General features: G+C 37.4%; 2 protein-coding genes across 2 annotated transcripts; one reads left to right on the top strand and one right to left on the bottom strand.

Annotated features, from left to right (window-relative positions):
- The first annotated feature begins 4,280 nt into the window (after positions 1-4,280).
- LOC121901585 lies at positions 4,281-6,708 on the top strand. The gene is made up of 6 exons (XM_042418417.1): positions 4,281-4,315; positions 4,443-4,775; positions 4,949-5,305; positions 5,486-5,617; positions 5,734-5,792; positions 5,898-6,708. The coding sequence occupies exons 1-6, from the start codon at positions 4,300-4,302 to the stop codon at positions 6,018-6,020; spliced, it is 1,020 nt and encodes a 339-aa protein (XP_042274351.1). The 5' UTR covers positions 4,281-4,299; the 3' UTR covers positions 6,021-6,708.
- A 31-nt stretch (positions 6,709-6,739) lies between these two features.
- Positions 6,740-10,806, bottom strand: LOC121901466. The gene is made up of 5 exons (XM_042418257.1): positions 10,599-10,806; positions 10,131-10,478; positions 8,544-8,660; positions 7,069-7,127; positions 6,740-6,889 (listed from the first exon to the last, which is right to left on the bottom strand). The coding sequence occupies exons 1-5, from the start codon at positions 10,804-10,806 to the stop codon at positions 6,740-6,742; spliced, it is 882 nt and encodes a 293-aa protein (XP_042274191.1).
- Between the last annotated feature and the right edge of the window lie 9,215 nt (positions 10,807-20,021).

Genomic DNA, 20,021 nt, shown 5'->3' with positions numbered 1-20,021 from the left:
TACACCTACATACAAGTAGGTGAAGGAAGTAGTGTCAGAGACCTCCACTTTTTTATTTTTTTGATACCAGAGCCTGTGGTGTTGCACTTGACTGCATTATAGTGTCAGCTGGTCCTGACTTGTTATTGTGAATATGTCCACCACTGTTCATGGGGAAGCAAGGTGGCATTTTTACTGTTTTACTACATGTGAGAAGCTTTCTTTTATTACAAAAAACACCCTTTTGGGATAGCCTGTCAGTGATTAACATGCTGCCTCTCAACAAGGTCTTGGGTTCAAATCTCAACGGGGGTATTTTATTTGTGATTTTCTCCCTTTTTTACACAAGTCCCCTTTCTCAGATCAAAACATACAGGTTAGCTGACTCAAAAATTCTAAACTGCCTGCAGCTGAATTAGTTTCTGTGATAGTGCTGTGATAGAGTTGTGCTCTGCTCTTCTTTCACCAGCCCCCTGACTAGAATCGTCAGCTCTTCCTGCAGATGTAACTGACAGGCACAGTGGGCGGGAACATCTGGATTGGCTCCTCCCACAATATGTAAGACATCCCTTCTGTCTTTGTGTATCAGTGTGGCAAAGGGCTGGATGCATTTTTTAAAATTTAATATTAGATTTACTAATTTCCTATTTAACTGAGTGCTACAGATATTATTGCAGGATTTCACACCAGACCTAGAGACTTAGGCCTCTTTATTCACAGATATGCAGTATTTTGGGTGATATTAGTATTTAAAGGCTAGTGGCATCTGTACCCCCTTTAAAATGTAAATTTAGCTAGCGAAAAGTTTATTGCAAATCTTATCTTCTGTTTGGTGAGTCATATGACTTAAAGAGTGCAGTGATGTACAGAAAGAGCAAATTACATATGTTTTGATCAAATCCAATCTAGTTGGTGCCATGCTGTAGTGCAAAATTATTGGATCACCAAAAGACACTATTTTATTCACTATTTTATGTTCATTGCTAATTAAAAGTTAATATTGTCATTTTATATGAGTCCTACAATTCTAAAATACACATCTTGCACATGGAAATAAGTAATTTGATTCAATTCACTTCAATTTTATTATATATTATAGCGCCAAATAATAACAAAAGTTATCTCAGGTCACTTTTCACATAGAGTAGGTCTATGTGACAGCAGCAAGGAAAAAACTCCTCTTTAACCAGAAGAAACGTCAAGTAGAACCGGGCTCTAGGTGGGCCTTGACTGGTTGGGTTGAGAGACAAAAAGGGAGGGAGGGGGAGAGGGGGGAGGGAGTGGGAGAGGGGGGAGACAGACACAGAGAAGCATAATAACAAAAAAAATAACAATAACAATGATAATAATAATAATAGAGATATTACTAGCAATAACAATAGCAATAATAGCCAGAGAAGGTGTCCAGGCAGGATACCCACAGGACCACGCCATCATCCATCAGACTCTGAAGTTTCCTGCGAGACAAGAAAGCACAAAATCTCTGGGGAGGAAGCCAAGTTAGTAACATACATTAATGGTACATGAATGCATACAGATGGAGAGGAGGAGGAGAAGAGAGGAGCTCAGTGCATCACAGGAAGTCCCCTGGCAGTCTAGGCCTATAGCAGCATAACTAAGGGTTGATCTAAGGCAAGCCTGGCTGGCCCTAACTATAAGCTTTATCAAAAAGGAAAGCTTTAGGCCTAATCTTAAATGTAGAGAGGGTGTATGCCCCCTGGACCGAATCTGGAAAATGGTTCCACAGGAGAGGGGCCTGATAGCTGAAGACTCTGCCTCCCATTCTACTATTGGAGACTCTAGGAACCACAAGTAAGCCCGCATTCTGGGAGCACAGTGTTAAAGTGGGGTAATAGGGTACTATGAGCTCTTTAAGATATGATGGTGCCTGACCATTAATGGCTTTGTAGGTGAGGAGAAGGATTTAAAATTCTATTCAGGATTTAACAGGAAGCCAATGCAGTGAAGCTAAAATGGGAGAAATGTGATCTCTTTTTTTAGTTTTTGTCAGTACGCACGCAGCTGCATTCTGGACCAGCTGGAGAGTCTTTGGAGACTTATTAGGGCAGCCTGATAATAAAAAAATTGCAATAATCCAGCCTAGAAGTAACAGATGCGTGGACTAGTTTTTCTGCATCTATTTGAGACAGGATGTGCCTCATTTTTGCAATATTATGTAAGTGAAAAAAGGCAGTCCTTGAGATTTGTTTTATTTGAGGGTTAAAGGACATATCCTGATCAATAACTCCCAGATTCTTTACAGTGGTGCTGGAGGCCAGGGCAATGCCTTCTACTGTCACTATATATCATTAGGTAATGTGTTACTAAGGTGTTTAGGGCCAAGCATAATAACTTCAGTTTTGTCTGAGTTTAGTAGCAGAAAATTGCAGGTCATGCAGGTTTTTATGTCCTTAAGGCATGCTCGGAGTTTCATTAACTGATTAGTTTAATCTGGTTTCATTGATAAATGTATTTGAGTATCATCCGCATAACAATGAAAATTTATGGAGTGTAATATTACACATTACACTTTAATATTACCTAAAGGAAGCATATATACGGTGAATAGTATTGGTCCAAGCACATAACCTTGTGGAACTCCGTGTCTCACTTTTGCCTTCATGGAGGATTCATCGTTAACGTGTACAAACTGAAATCGATCTGATAAATAGGACTTAAACCAGTTTAATGCAGTTCCTTTAATGCCAATTAAGTGTTCCAGTCTCTTAATAGGATGTGATGGTCAATGGTGTCAAATGCGGCACTAAGATCTAACAAGACAAGTACAGAGAGAAGTCCTTTGTCCGATGCCATTAGGAGATCATTTGTAACTTTCATCGGTGCTGTCTCTGTGCTATGATGTGCTCTAAATCCTGACTGAAAATTCTCTAATAAACTATTGTTATGTAGAAAGTCACACAACTGATTGGCAACTGCTTTCTCGAGGATCTTAGAGAGACAGGGAAGATTAGATATGGGTCGATAGTGGGCTAAAATGCCTGAATCAAGAGTAGGCTTCTTAAGAAGAGGTTTAATTACAGCTACTTTAAAGGACTGTGGTTCATAGCCTGTTACTAAAGACAGATTGATCATATCTAGTAAAGAATTGCTAACTAAGGGTAAGACTTCCTTAATCAGCATAGTTGGGATGGGGTCTAAGAGACAGGGTAATGGTTTAGATGAAGACATTGTTGAACTTAGTTGAGGAAGGTCAACTGGAGAAAGACAGTCTCAATATATATCAGGCTTTACAACTGTTTCTAAGGTAAGTAGTAAGTATTATATAGACTTTTCTACAGTGGGTACTGACATTAACATCCAGTGCTAATGTTCAGTTCCAGTGCAGGAAGTAGTGTGCAGTTCATGAAGTATGGTGTCTGTCATAGTCTGTCATCATACTGTGGTTTATTGCCATTACAATGATCTTTCCCGAACAATAACGAAGTAGTTTTACTTAAAATCCCCTCCAGACATGTTGTAAGATATATAAAGAATACTCTGCTGAGAATAATAATATGTCTAATATGTTTTTTTCCAAAAATAAAAAAGTCCAATTTTCTAGTTAAAATCCTTAAAATGACATCTCCTTCTCTCTCATTGAAAAATCTTTGAATATGCCATTATTATTCATTTCAAAAGTAGATAAATGTGAAAAGAGCCTTCTAGTGTCAAACTCTGCACATATATCATTCTACACCGTGAAGGCTGAACATCTAACTGAAGGAACAAGAAACAAAACACATTTTTGAGTAGAGGAGGACTTTAAGTTGCTGTAATAAAAATATGTATTTATATATACTGAACAATTGAAAACTCCAATATTAAACATAATCTTGGGTTTGCAGAATTACTCAACATCAAAGTTGTTGTCACTGAACTCCTGTTGGTGTCCTGTTTGATAGGGTTAGTATGGACCAAAAAGTGGGATAAATTGTGCTGGAAATCACCCCAACAATCACAAAAAAAAGTTTTATGAACAAGAGTGTTTAAGATTATTGTGCTTCACATCAAGACTGAATGAAATCATCTCTTGTGTTTACTCTCAGTGTCAGTAATAGAAACCCACCATGAAACATGAAACAAAAGCTTGCTGTTGGTGTTGTTTCAAGTGTTTAGGTTGGAAAGATGTTTGATATTATTTCCACTGTGGTAGTACAATGAAACGCCAACATAACAAGCAGCCAATCAGATTGTTCTGAAATTTTTCCCTCCCATTTCATATGATTACATTAAGGCGGATCATCTTCTGATACTGTTTAAATTAAATGTTTTCTTACATGAGTTAACAAGAAAATGCTGTTTGGATTTTATATCTTGCTCATGCTCAGAGTTGGGCGTAAGTATAAAAAGTCTTCACTCTGGATATATCAATTATATTGTCATCTTGTTGAAGCAATTCAGCAGAAAGCATATATGATTTTATCTGTCTGTTGTTTATTATTGCTCTGTGTCTTTTTTTTCAGGATGTGCAGACGATCAGATCTTTGTGACAAAGACTGTTGATGTTGGAGATGATGTGACTCTGACATGTACCCGTCAGACATCTGAGTCTGGAGCAACCACCTTGTTCTGGATCAGGCTTGTTGCTGGAAATGTACCTGAATTCTTGGGAGGAACATATGCCTTTGATCATGATCGTGTTAATAAGATTACTCACATTACAACAAAACAAGAGCCTGGAAAATTTGTCCTGGATATTAATAAAGCTAAGCTAAGCGATGCTGGACTTTATTACTGTATAAAAGTAGACCTACTTAACATGACATTATTGAAAGGAACATTTCTGAGGATTAAAGGTAAATAAAAGTCAGTGAGCGAAGATTTCATGTTCCTTATATGTAATCATCAGCTTATCTGCTTACATTCAATACCATTTATAACAGCAGTTTTCGTGTATAAATGAATGTGTGTAACTGTTTTCATTAAAGTGAGTAAAACATGTTCATAATTTGTATTTTCACTTCCCCAGGACCAGAACTTGATATCACTGTCATCACTCAAGACTTTCCATCTGATCCAGTCCGTCCAGGAGACTCTGTGACTCTCCAGTGTTCAGTGCTCTCTGACTCTGAGAATAAAAAGTGTCCAGAAGAAGACACAGTGTACTGGTTCAGAGCTGGATCAGATGAATCTCATCCCAGTTTTATTTACGCTCATGGAAACAGTGGTGATGAATGTGAAAAGAGTTCTGAGACTCGCTCTCCACAGAAATGTGTCTACAGCTTCTCTAAGAACGTCAGCTCTTCTGATGCTGGGACTTACTACTGTGCTGTGGCCACATGTGGGGAGATAGTATTTGGAAATGGAACTAAACTGGACATTGAAGGTAACTTCATTTCTCTATAATGGTGAAATTATCCTATCTATGTGTTTTATTAGGAGTTAAGTACAATCCATTTAGATCAAAAAACATTTGTTCTTCTTCTTATCAAATACCGTAAATTAGTTATTGCTATTTCGTAACCTTAAATTATTTATTTTATTTCTTTTTTTCATAATGCTTTAGTTGTCAGCTGGTGGAATTTACAAAAGGCCAACACAATTATCTACCTGCTGTGTGCTGCTTTGGCTATAAATCTGGTTGTAACAGCCTTCCTCATATATCGCATCAAGAGAAAATCTTGTGATTGCTGGAACGGTAAGAGAAATTACTGAGACATTAATCTATCAAACAGTATTTAAAAACAGCTATAACATCTTTAGATTGACATCAGAGCTGTGTATAAGTCATATTATTATTATTTTATAATACAGCTGCTGTTTCTCTGCAAACAAATGCTGAAACAGCCAGTGGTGGTCAACAAAGTCAGCAGGTAAGGAATTTAAAGATAATATGTAATTTGAAAAGCATGTTTTATCTGTTTGCACATCCTTACATTGACTTACCATCTCACAATATTTTGGATTTATTTCCTCAGAGATATGAGAAGTCATTGGTTTATTCTGCAGTAACCTTTACCAAGAAGAAAGCTGGCAAAGCAGGGAGAAGGAATGCAAAAGCAGCAGAAGAAAATTCTGTCTACAATACTGTCAGGGCTTAGGGGTCAGATTAATTCACACACCAGATTGTTTCTCATATAAAGTTTTTCTCTGTCACATTATCTGTAAAAATAGTGTTTAAACTGCTCTAGTACATGCCTTTCACCTCTGAACTCTGTAACGTAATGATTTTTAATTTTGGATGAAATATGTTTTGTGTATCATTCTGTTTGTATCATTGTTTAATATATTTATTACTTCAAAAAGAAAATGATGCAAAAATAAGAACATTTAATAGTTAAACATTTAGAATAGCCTTTGGCATACTATATCTTTTAAATGTTGTTTAATGTTTCAAGCTTGTGATGACACCCAAACTGGCTTTTTAAAAGATTAATCTTGAAAGAGTTGGTTTGAAATGAATTAGCCATGAGGAAAGTTTCTTATATGACGCTCATCTATTATCATTGCCATTATATTGATGTTTGTGTACATGTTTTACTTTACTTTTAAATAAACAAATATGCATCATGAAATTTGAATTTTGAAGAGAAAAGCAGTTGAGATCGTTCGTTTTTCTCAAGAACTGAATCTTTCTCAACTTTTGAGAGCAGTCTGTCTGGAAATCTGCTGGGTGCAACACTTTTCAGAAAACACACATTCTGACTGATGTTCAACTTCCTCCTATCCCTGTCTGTGCACATTATACTGTAACTCTAAAACAAGCTAAGCTACGGACCTCTGCAGAGAATTGGGAAGCAGTGTAAAGGTCCCGCTCTGCCTATAGAGAGGGGTGTTGCTGGTTGTGGTAATCTGATCTAACAATAGAGTAAACACACTGTGTGTTCTCCCTCCTCATTTTATTTCCTCTTTTCACTTTAATTGTGGGTAAATCCAGCGCTGCATAGTTCACTTCCTTTGCTTCACCATCCTATAAAACATAAAGTATTTGTGTGTTATTAAATAATGTAGAGATTACAACCATAACATCATTACCTAAACAATAAAGTTACTCTCTTAGATGGCCTATTTAATCAGTGTCATTAGCCTACATGTGTGTTATTGATTATTCATTCCTCTGTCATGAATATTTACCAGAAGCATAATTACCAGGTTGTTTGATTGATCCACCGTTGATGTTTCAAGATTATGAGAGGCTCCTGCTGCTCCTGTTAATAAAAGTAAAACTTTGAGTGTGTTCACAGTGGTAATATGTTTACTGATGTCATATCAGGGAACTTTGTGTCATTAAAAAACAGAAATGAACAAAACAAGACTTTGATCACATTCATAAGGTCTTCGTTTTACAGTTACACACTTGTGATGTGCCCAGCTTCAGTCCCTTGTGGCCCCTGAGCACTGAGCAGACACTAGTGAAGTGCTTTGCTCATTGAAAACTGGATTGTGACATCATGTAAAATGTGAACTGAAATGTTCAATACACATATACAGTGCTGCTTGAAAATTTGTGAACCCTTTAGATTTTTCTGTATTTCTGCATAAATATGACCTAAAACATGATCAGATATTTACACAAGTCCTAAAATTAGATAAAGTGAACCCAATTAAACAAATGAGACAAAGAAAAAACTTTTATCTATTAAGGAAAATTATCCAAACTTACATATTTGTAGGAGGCAAAATTATGTGAACCCTTGCTTTCAGTAACTGTTGTGACCCTTTTTTGCAACAATAACTTTCGTTTCCAGTAACTGTTTATCAGCTCTGCACATTTGCTTGGAGGAATTTTAGCCCATTCCTCCTTACAAAATAGTCTCAATTCAGGAGTGTTGGTGGGTGTCTTTGCATGAACTGCCTGCTTCAGGTCCTTCCACAGCATTTCTTTAGGATTAAGGTCAGGACTTTGACTCGACCATTCCAAAACATTATCTTTCTTCTGCTCTAACCATTCTTTGGTAGAAGCTAGTTTGGGAAATTAATATAATTTGACAAAAATATAAATATTTTATAGTGACCTCATAAAATGGTTCGCTTCTTAAACGTTTACAATATTGTAACACTACAAAAAATAATGTTCACAAAGATGAATTTTATTTTGACACTTTTTAATTGTAATAGTGACAAACAATGAAAAAGCAACATCTAACACTCACTGAAGATGCTGTTATTAGTCTTTGGAGCCATTTCTGAACAAACTACTGTGTCCAAACTCTTCATAATGATTAAACATGTCACCATGCAGCAGTGTGGCTCATTGATATGTTTTTAATAGTTTTTGGATACGATGGAAGTCTACAGCACAGATGAATAGGATTCGGATACACAGACAATACTGTGGGATTAATTCATTGTTGGTTTGGTCTCTGTGCATGTAAATTGTTGACAATAAGACAGATATATAAAATGACCAGCCATGTCCTTTCAACTCAGATTTAAGGTGAGCACAGAGAAACTCTCCCACTTCAACAGATGAATGTGAAACCAGCATTTGAGTGTCAAACTCTGCACATACATCATTCTGCACAGTGAAGGTCTAACATCCAAATGAAGTAAGAAAAAGCAAAACACATTTTGAGTGGAGGAAAGTTTAACTGAAACAAAAAAGTAAAATATAGTGAACCTACCGTTGCAATGTTCACAAACTCTCCTCCCATTAACGTAGAAAATAAGGACGGCAATCACAGTCACACAGCAGGCCAACAGTGCTCCAAGTACAAGAACAACTGGATCCAACTCTGATCCTGGAACCAAAATATTTCCAAGGACACATTAAACATTATTTATTAATGGACTGTCAAGAGTAATCATTTGCTATTAGAAACTGAGTGAGAATAATTACATTTTGTCAACAATCTAAATAACTGTTGAATTACTGTTGGAACAACTGTTAGGTATTTTACTCTTTTTACTTTTACTTTCTATGTGCATGTTTACTAGAATATTTATAGTATTTAGTCAAAAGTATGATCTTATTTTATTTGAGTTTTGGGTGAAATGCAATGTATGCATGAAGTATTATTTATGGATGAATTAATCCTTTTTCAATATTTCTGAATGACAAACTTACATAATGGGATAATGATTAGATTTTGTTGACTTTTCGCATCATGCTCCGACTGTTTGGTATTTTCCTGACCTTGAAACTCACTTTACCTGTCTGTGTGGCAGAACACATGGTGCACAGGTGTGAGTTTCATTCAAATGAAGGAGCATAAAGCAAGTTGTTTTATTTTGGTTGGAATTTGATTAGAATTATGGATGAAATAGTGTTGGTCCGATTCAATCATATAAACGTCTTCACCAATTTTTTTGTTTTCATTTCTATCACTATCATAGTAGCCTAACTAACTGATGAAGAATCCTACACCATCTGTCTTTGGCTGCAGATTTGTGGTGATGAGTGTTCATGGTGTGGCGCAGACATTTCCTGAAGAAAAGTTTTCCCTTTGTTCATCTCTCATTATCATGCTTAACTGTGATTGGCACAGCTGTTTCTGAGCTAAGACATTGAATGTGACTGGCTGAGAGAGTATTTAATAATCACCACACCAACTGATCTTTATTCACCCTCACCCAGCCTTTTTGCACTTGGTGCTGCTGCACACACATAAACCAAAATAGCACGTGTGCATGAAGACGCCCACACAGTCAGTGCACCCAAGACCTACCACACTGCACTTGTTGTTGCACTTGTGAAGTTAAAATAGGGCTCTATGAAACCTTCTTAAAAATTTTAAGAAGTATAAAAAATACCTAATTAAAATTTTTGTAATGACATATACTCCTTCTCCCTTATTTAAAATTCAAAATCTATGAATATGTAAATATTGTTCATTTCAAAGGCTCAACTACTGGACGCAAGATGTTTCCAACTTTTCCAAAGAGTCAATTCTTAGTGTATGTGCACCAAAGGCTTCAAGTTTCTACACTACACTTGTGTAAGATACAAACTGGACCAGAATTGGCTTCCAAACTAGTTGTAAAATCACAACAAGTCTGCACATACATCATTCTGCATGCTAACATTCAAACATCCAGTTGAATTAACAAGAAGAAGAACATATTTTTGAGTGGAGGGGGACTTTAAACTTTGGAGAAAGCAACAAACTAATGATACATTTTTAAAAAGCCAAAATCTAATATATTTTAAGCAGGCTGAATATATTTATGCAAAATCTATTTATGATTTAAATACAACTGTAAATACATACTTGTATCCACTTTAGTTCCTTCACCAAACAGGATCTCTCCACATGTGACCACAGCACAGTAGTAAGTCCCAGTATCAGAGGAGTCCTGTATAGTTTTGGACAGACTGTAGACACAGCCCCTCTCCACAGGTTTATCACTCCTGTTCCTGTGAGTGTAAATGATGCCTGGATGAAATCCTCCTGATCCAGCTCTGAACCAGTACACACTGTGTACACCTGGACACTGATCTGTGTTTTCTGTTGTGTTCTTGGAGAGCAGTGAACATTGGAGAGTCAGTGCGTCTCCCAGCTGGACTGATGCTGTCTCCGGACTTTGTTTCACATAGACTGATTTCTGCTGATTGTTGTCTGTGTGATTCAGTAAAACAACATTAAAAAGAAACGCAACAAAAGGAATTTACAATCTAAATTATTTGAATGACTTCAAAACGTAAATGATCATTAAAATAAGGCACATATTATTTTTACCGTTCACAATCAAGAATGTGCCATTGACGAAAGTCGGTGAAAATGATGTTCCTTTCTGACAGAAATATGTTGCTTCATCCTCTTTGCTTACATTTCTGATGATGAGAGAATACTGAGCATCCTCTTTTGTGACAGTGAAACGAGACTCTTTGAATTGGTCACTGACTGTTACTGTGCCGATGAGTCCAGAAGCGACTGTTTGGCCCATATGTCCAAGAGACTGCTTATACCAATGAATGAAGTTGTCATTCTCAGAGAATGGACATTGAAAAGTAACATTGTCACCAAGTTCAACCAAAGTCAAAGAGATCAGGTGATGAACCTCTGCAGTCTGAATCAGAGCTGAAGAAAAACAAAAAAGATTCACTAGACAACAGCATGAAAACAGTGAAAAATGCACATTTTTACAAGGCCTTGTCTCATATGCATCTTTATCACAGACTGCTCCGATTAAATGGTTTTTCACATCTGATGAGAATTGTACTTACACACTGCAGTAAGAAGAATCAAAGCAGCCAGTCGTCGGATCATTGTGGTACAGCTCTCTTGTCTTTCACAACTGATGTCTTCTCACCCAGATGGAAGGTTTGGTCACAAGGTAATCAAGTTTTACAAAGTGGAAATCATGGTGATTGGCTGAAATGCAAAACATGATCCTCCCCTTTAGACAAATCAGTGATCTATTTTCCATTGATAAGAGATGTACATGCGTATTATTGTGTTTCTGTTGTGTTTCTATTGTTTTCAAAGTATTCTCTATATTCTGACCACTTGAACTATAATTAAGTTTAATATCTTTGTGTCTGTAATTCCTGTTTTTGTGTTTTGCTTAGATTAGCACAAACATAGATGCCTTTGTCTAACAACTGTGTGTGTGTATTTAAAGATAGAGCTATGGAGCAATGTTTTTACCTTTATGTTTGGATATTGCCACCTACCAACGCATGCACACGGCAAAGGCAGGAAGATGACCCGTGTGAATTTCTTTTAAACAAAGAGTTATATTTTCATTGTTTCTTATCAGAACACCCTGCGTGCTTCCTTTAGACATACTTAACTCTTTCCTCATAAAACCTCTAAAAAAACACTTACTTAATATTTTGAAACCTACATTGTTTACAGACATGTTTGTTAGCCATCAGTGGTCTTCTTACTGTAGCAATGCTTGTTTCTAGCCACATTACCACAACAGAGTGTGGAATAGTGTGAAACTGTCAGCACAAATGTGTAGAGGTGCCTGTAATGAAGCTAGAAATAGCAAACATGATGCCATAACTTGAAATTATTCACACACACACATATGTTTTCAATTATTTTGGCTGATAAGGCATCTGTTGAGGTTGACCCTGGCAAGGTTAGAAATATGCTGGAGTTAACATGAGGTCACTGGATTTCTTGAACTAATCACAATGATAAAAGTGTAACAGATGCAACAAAGCTAGCAATAGTCATGTAGATGTCAGTCAAACAGCCTGTAGACACTAGGGGTGTTGCATTATACCAGTATTGACGATAATTGTGATATTTAAAAAATGAAATATTTCATATAAAATATGAAATACTATGCTATGTAAATGGACTGTACTTGTATAGTGCCTTTCTAGTCTTCCGACCACGCTTTTTACACTACAAATCACATTCACCCATTCACCCATTCACACACATTCATACGCTAAATGGGGCTACCCAGGGGCTACCATGCAAGACCAATCAGAGAAAGCTAACCATTCACACACATTCATACACTGATGGCACAGTGTATGAATGTGTATGATCAGTGAATGAATGTGAACATCAGGAGCAATTTGGGATTAAGTGTCTTGCCCAAGGACACATCGGCATGTGTACTGGAGGAGCCGGGAATCGAACCGCCGATCTTCCGATTAGTGGACAACCCTCTCTACCTCCTGAGCCACAGCCGCCCCTGGCTCTTGCATCATGTAAATATAAGCAACATCTTGGTATCAAAATGGCGGTTGCACTCTGACCTTTCAATTGACACCTCACTTGACCCATGTCCTGTCCACAGCCTGCAATACCCAACGAGAGTCCGCACTGAAAGGGGGTGCCTACCCAGAACAGATTCTGCCAATGACAGGCGCTTCAAATAGCCAATGAAATTCCAAAAATGACCATATGCTGCTTTATTGCTTTTTATAAAGCCACAACATTGAAATTGTGCAAATATAAATAGTTTGCTGTGATTTACTTTTAAATGAACTGCTTTTCCACCATAACACTTGTTTTGACTCTTTTACATGCACAAAGTTTTGTTCAAGAGGGGAAAAGCACTATAATGTGTTTATGCTTCAGTTACTCTGAAGCAGGGGTTATTTGGTGTCTCTAAATGGCCTTTTTTGGAAGACGGCTACACATACCCTTAGAAAAATGTGTAAAATATTTATTTTCTGTAGCATGTACAGTTATGGTTACCGACTGTCTTTCCACCTCCCTACACTCATATATGGTTATCTTTATCTTATATATGGTTATTTCTTTGGCCACGATAATTGTGTTGTGAAAATCTGATATCGTGACAGCCCTAGTAGACATCCACACAGATATGAGAATCAGCCACAACAAGTGAATTCATCTGTGTGTGTGTGTATTATGGGTGCGCAGGGCTTTTAATGGGAAGTCAGCTTATACATCGGAGCTCTTTACTGACCCACAACAAATGGACCTGATGGCTGCATGCAACAAAATCATCATGTCTTCACAGTAAAGACAAAACCCCAATGATGTTTTCGGGTGCACTGGCACATAACTTGATAGCTAAAGTGTGACAACCCTTCCACTCCACTAGATGCTCCTGCGTTCCGTTTGCTGGTTTCCTTTTGTCTTGCAGGATCCGGGGCAGGGTGGAGGATCATCATCGCCATCATGAGCCACACCTGGGCCCGGTGTGGTCGTGACTTTAAAGCTTGGCCTTCGACAGAGTTTCTCTCTCCTCCTTCATCTCGCCTCTTCCATTCCGAGCGGGGCACGGCATGGCTGTTTTGTTTTTTTGTTTGCCGACACACACATCCACACATGCCTACAGTACTGATTACTGACTTCCACGTTTTTTTCATTCTCATTTATTATTTTGTAAATAAACACTTATCCTAAGTTGCAAAAACTTGTCTGGTTTCCCATATTTTGTCACAGCCTATGAGCTGGGCTGTGACAAAAGGGAAACAATTTAGTTATTGCCAGAGTTGGAGCTGTATTTTTTGCCTCCCAGTGTAGGCTAGCTGTTTTGCTTTCAGTGTTTGCATTACGTTAAGCTAATCTCATCCTGAACCTGATGTTTGTGTTGTTTTGTTTGTGTAATCTATACAAAAGTAGATGAATAGCCTAATGAGCATGTCACTAAATTAATTTCAAATCTGTATTTGTTAGAATTTGGATGTTCAAATCAGGCTTAAGAGGAGGATACATTAGAAATAACATTAACTACAGCATAAGTGGTAGTTTACAGGTTTCAGGGGCAGTTGCAGGGGAAAGCCAGAGCAAATGTGACCAAAACCACACAGTTGTGTGTAATATGTTTCTTTGTTAAAGAAAATGTTTACTAAAAAATGCAGTATAAAATGTAGGGAGACAGCTACTCAAATGACTAAACACCTCCATCTTTCTTGTTTCACAGCACTTTGTAAAGGCATTCTGCACATCTGTCTTGAGAACAATTGAGCAAAGTCACATGCAACAGCTACACTGAGAAAAAAGCTGTGGTGGGCCATTTCTCCGCCCATTGACCCACCACTGAGGCTGTTTACTCAGAATAGATCTGACTGTGAGCTTCAACAGGATATACTGTAGGTAGTGAGATTAAAGCAGGAGAAACAAGCTGCAAGAGCTTTCGGCAGGCTAATTTTTTATTGAACAAATTGAAATTATTGTTTGAAATGTTCATTCTAAGTACAAATAATGTCTATGTCTGTTTTTAACAGTGAAACCATAGACACATGAACAGACTATAACAAGGTGCTCAAATAATAATCGCGCAAACTTTTATTTTCAGATCATGGGTCAAACCAACTGGGGTGGGACCAGTGAATGAGTAGCACTCCCTCTCTCACAGCAGCTACCAATGAAAACAACAGATTACATTGAAAGCCTAACCACAACATTGCGTCATTTCTTGGCCATCGTTGCTTGTCAGTGTGTGTTTATCTGTGTCTGTTTATGTGTCAGTTGCCAGCAGTACTGTGCAACAAAAGAAAAAGCAGAAAGCACAGAGCAGGACACAGCACTGTGTCCGGGAACCACTGGTTAAACTGTATGGTAATTTTAATGTGTCATATCAACACTTGTAGTAGTAAGAGGGTTAGGGTTAGTTTTTTGTCAGACGCAACCACAAACAGAACTGCATCTTCAGACAAGTGTTGCTACAGTTTTGATCCTTTACATTACCAATCTATCTACTTTCATTATCTTTCATTCTCATTCTCATTCTCTAACCCTACACCTACATACAAGTAGGTGAGGGAAGTAGTGTCAGAGACCTCCACTTTTGTATTTTTTTGATACCAGAGCCTGTGGTGTTGCACTTGACTGCATTATAGTGTCAGCTGGTCCTGACTTGTTATTGTGAATATGTCCACCACTGTTCATGGGGAAGCAAGGTGGCATTTTTACTGTTTTACTACATGTGAGAAGCTTTCTTTTATTACAAAAAACACCCTTTTGGGATAGCCTGTCAGTGATTAACATGCTGCCTCTCAACAAGGTCTTGGGTTCAAATCTCAACTGAGGTATTTTATGTGTAATTTTCTCCCTTTTTCACACAAGTCCCCTTTCTCAGATCAAAACATACAGGTTAGCTGAGTAAAAAATTCTAAACTGCCTGCAGCTGAATTAGTTTCTGTGATAGTGCTGTGATAGAGTTGTGCTCTGCTCTCCTTTCACCAGCCCCCTGACTAGAATCGTCAGCTCTTCCTGCAGATGTGACTGACAGGCACAGTGGGTGGGTCATCATTGATGATGTGGAACATCTGGATTGGCTGCCTCCCATAATATGTAAGACATCCCCTCTGTCTTTGTGTATCAGTGTGGCAAAGGGCTGGATGCATTTTTTTTTAAATTTAATATTAGATTTACTAATTTCCTATTTAACTGAGTTCTACAGATATTATTGCAGGATTTCACACCAGACCTAGAGACTTAGGCCTCTTTATTTACAGATATGCAGTATTTTGGGTGATATTAATATTTAAAGGCTAGTGGCATCTGTACCCCCTTTAAAATGTAAATTTAGCTAGTGAAAAGTTTATTGCAAATCTTATCTTCTGTTTGGTGAGTCATATGACTTAAAGACTGCAGTGATGTACAGAAAGAGCAAATTACAGGCAGTCTAGGCCTATAGCAGCATAACTAAGGGTTGATCTAAGGCAAGCCTGGCTGGCCCTAACTATAAGCTTTATCAAAAAGGAAAGCTTTAGGCCTAATCTTAAATGTAGAGAGGGTGTCTGCACCTAGGACCGAATCTGGAAAATGGTTCCACAGGAGAGGGGCCTGATAGCTGAAGACTCTGCCTCCCATTCTACTATTGGAGACTCTAGAAACCACAAGTAAGCCTGCATTCTGGGAACACAGTGTTAAAGTGGGGTAATGGGGTACTATGAGCTCTTTAAGATATGGTGGTGCCTGACCATTAACGGCTTTGTAGGTGAAGATAAGGGTTTTAAATTCTATTCTGGATTTAACAGGAAGCCAATGCAGTGAAGCTAAAATGGGAGAAATATGATCTCTTTTTCTAGTTTTTGTCAGTACACGCGCAGCTGCATTCTGGACCAGCTGGAGAGTCTTTGGAGACTTATTAGGGCAGCCTGATAATAAAAAATTGCAATAATCCAGCCTAGAAGTAACAGATGCGTGGACTAGTTTTTCTGCATCTATTTGAGACAGGATGTGCCTCATTTTTGCAATATTATGTAAGTGAAAAAAGGCAGTCCTTGAGATTTGTTTTATGTGGGGGTTAAAGGACATATCCTGATCAATAACTCCCAGATTCTTTACAGTGGTGCTGGAGGCCAGGGCAATGCCTTCTACTGTTACTATATATCATTAGGTAATGTGTTACTAAGGTGTTTAGGGCCAAGCATAATAACTTCAGTTTTGTCTGAGTTTAGTAGCAGAAAATCGCAGGTCATGCAGGTTTTTATGTCCTTAAGGCATGCTTGAGTTTCATTAACTGATTAGTTTAATCTGGTTTCATTGATAAATGTATTTGAGTATCATACGCATAACAATGAAAATTTATGGAGTGTAATATTACACATTACACTTTAATATTACCTAAAGGAAGCATATATACGGTGAATAGTATTGGTCCAAGCACATAACCTTGTGGAACTCCGTGTCTCACTTTTGCCTTCATGGAGGATTCATCGTTAACGTGTACAAACTGAAATTGATCTGATAAATAGGACTTAAACCAGTTTAATGCAGTTCCTTTAATGCCAATTAAGTGTTCCAGTCTCTTAATAGGATGTGATGGTCAATGGTGTCACATGCGGCACTAAGATCTAACAAGACAAGTACAGAGAGTCCTTTGTCCGAAGCCATTAGGAGATCATTTATAACTTTCATTGGTGCTGTCTCTGTGCTATGATGTGCTCTAAATCCTGACTGAAAATTCTCTAATAAACTATTGTTATGTAGAAAGTCACACAACTGATTGGCAACTGCTTTCTCGAGGATCTTAGAGAGAAAGATTAGATATGGGTCTATAGCGGGCTAAAATGCCTGAATCAAGAGTAGGCTTCTTAAGAAGAGGTTTAATTACAGCTACTTTAAAGGACTGTGGTTCATAGCCTGTTACCAAAGACAGATTGATCATATCTAGTAAAGAATTGCTAACTAAGGGTAAGACTTCCTTAAGCAGCATAGTTGGGATGGGGTCTGAGAGACAGGGTGATGGTTTAGATGAAGAAATTGTTGAACTTAGTTGAGGAAGGTCAACTGGAGAAAGACAGTCTCAATATATATCAGGCTTTACAACTGTTTCTAAGGTAAGTAGTAAGTATTATATAGACTTTTCTACAGTGGGTACTGACATTAACATCCAGTGCTAATGTTCAGTTCCAGTGCAGGAAGTAGTGTGCAGTTCATGAAGTATGGTGTCTGTCATAGTCTGTCATTATACTGTGGTTTATTGCCATTGCAATGATCTTTCCCGAACAATAACAAAGTAGTTTTACTTAAAATCCCCTCCAGACATGTTGTAAGATATATAAAGAATACTCTGCTGAGAATAATAATGTGTCTAATATGTTTTTTCCAAAAATAAAAAAGTCCAATTTTCTAGTTAAAATCCTTAAAATGACATCTCCTTCTCCCTCATTGAAAAATCTTTGAATATGCCATTATTGTTCATCTCAAAAGTAGATAAATGTGAAAAGAGCCTTCTAGTGTCAAACTCTGCACATATATCATTCTACACCGTGAAGGCTGAACATCTAACTGAAGGAACAAGAAGCAAAACACATTTTTGAATAGAGGAGGACTTTAAGTTGCTGTAACAAAAATATGTATTTATATATACTGAACAATTGAAAACTCCAACATTTAACATAATCTTGGGTTTGCAGAATTACTCAACATCAAAGTTGTTGTCACTGAACTCCTGTTGGTGTCCTGTTTGATAGGGTTAGTATGGACCAAAAAATGGGATAAATTGTGCTGGAAATCACCCCAACAATCACAAAAAAAAGTTTTATGAACAGCAGTGTTTCAGATTATTGTAGTTCACATCAAGATTGAATGAAATCATCTCTTGTGTTTACTCTCAGTGTCAGTAATAGAAACCTACCATGAAACATGAAACAAAAGCTTGCTGTTGGTGTTGTTTCATGTGTTTAGGTTGAAAAGATGTTTGATATTATTTCCACTGTGGTAGTACACAGAAACACCAACATAACAAGCAGCCAATCAGATTGTTCTGAAATAGTTCCCTCCCATTTCATATGATTACATTAAGGCGGATCATCTTCTGACACTGTTTAAATTAACTGTTTTCTTACGTGAATTAACAAGAAAATGCTGTTTGGATTTTATATCTTGCTCGTGCTCAGAGTTGGGCGTAAGTATAAAAAGTCAGCTTCACTCTGGATATTTCAATTATATTGTCATCTTCTTGGAGCAATTTAGCAGAAAGCATATATGATTTTATCTGTCTGTTGTTCATTATTGTTCTGTGTTTATTTTTATCTTTTTTTCAGGATGCACAGACGATCAGATCTTTGTGACAAAGACTGTTGATGTTGGAGATAATGTGACCCTGACATGTATCCGCCAGACATCTGAGTTAAAAGCAACAACCTTGTTCTGGATCAGGCTTGTTGCTGGAAATATACCTGAATTCTTGGGAGGAACATATGATTTTGATTACGTTGGTGTTAATAAGACTACTCGCATTGCAACAAAACAAGAGCCTGGAACATTTGTTCTGGATATTAATAAAGCTAAGCTAAGCGATGCTGGTCTTTATTACTGTATAAAAGTAGACCGCCTTAACATGACATTATTAAAAGGAGCATTTCTGAGGATTAAAGGTAAATAAAAGTCAGCAAGCAAAGATTTCACGTTCCTTATATGTAATCATCAGCTTGTCTGCTTACATTCAACACCATTTATAACAGCAGTTTACATATTTACATTTTAATGTTTCCGTAGTTTATAAGAAAGTGTTCTTCATATATGAATGAATGTGTGTAATTTTTTTCATTAAAGTGAGTAAAACATGTTCATAATTTGTATTTTCACTTCCCCAGGACCAGAACTTGATATCACTGTCATCACTCAAAACTTTCCATCTGATCCAGTCCATCCAGGAGACTCTGTGACTCTCCAGTGTTCAATGCTCCCTGACTCTGAGAATAAAAGGTGTCCAGAAGAACACAGAGTGTACTGGTTCAGAGCTGGATCAGATGAATCTCATCCCAGTTTTATTTACGCTCATGGAAACAGTGGTGATGAATGTGAAAAGAGTCCTGAGACTCGCTCTCCACAGAAATGTTTCTACAGCTTCTCTAAGGAGGTCAGCTCGTCTGATGCTGGGACTTACTACTGTGCTGTGGCCACATGTGGAGAGATATTATTTGGAAATGCGACAAAACTCAACATCGAAGGTAAATGATCATCTTTGTATGTGTTTTCTTGGGAGTAAATTACAATACATTTAGATCAACTATCAAAAAACATTTGTTGTTCTTCATATCATCTTATCAAATACCATAAATTACTTATTCCTTTCTCTTAACCTTAAAATGTTTCTTTTATTCATTTTTTTTTCATGATGCTTTAGTTGTCAGCAGGTGGAATTTACAGCAGGCCAACACAGTTATCTACCTGCTGTGTGCTGCTTTGGCTATAAGTCTGATTGTAACAGCCTTCCTCATATATTGCATCAAGAGAAAATCTTGTGATTGTTTTAAC

Source organism: Thunnus maccoyii, chromosome 8 (genome assembly GCF_910596095.1).
Source record: "Thunnus maccoyii chromosome 8, fThuMac1.1, whole genome shotgun sequence".
NCBI classification, from domain to species: domain Eukaryota; kingdom Metazoa; phylum Chordata; class Actinopteri; order Scombriformes; family Scombridae; genus Thunnus; species Thunnus maccoyii.
The sequence above is the reverse complement of the archived record's forward strand: the minus strand, read 5'-3'. Positions and strand labels throughout refer to the sequence as shown.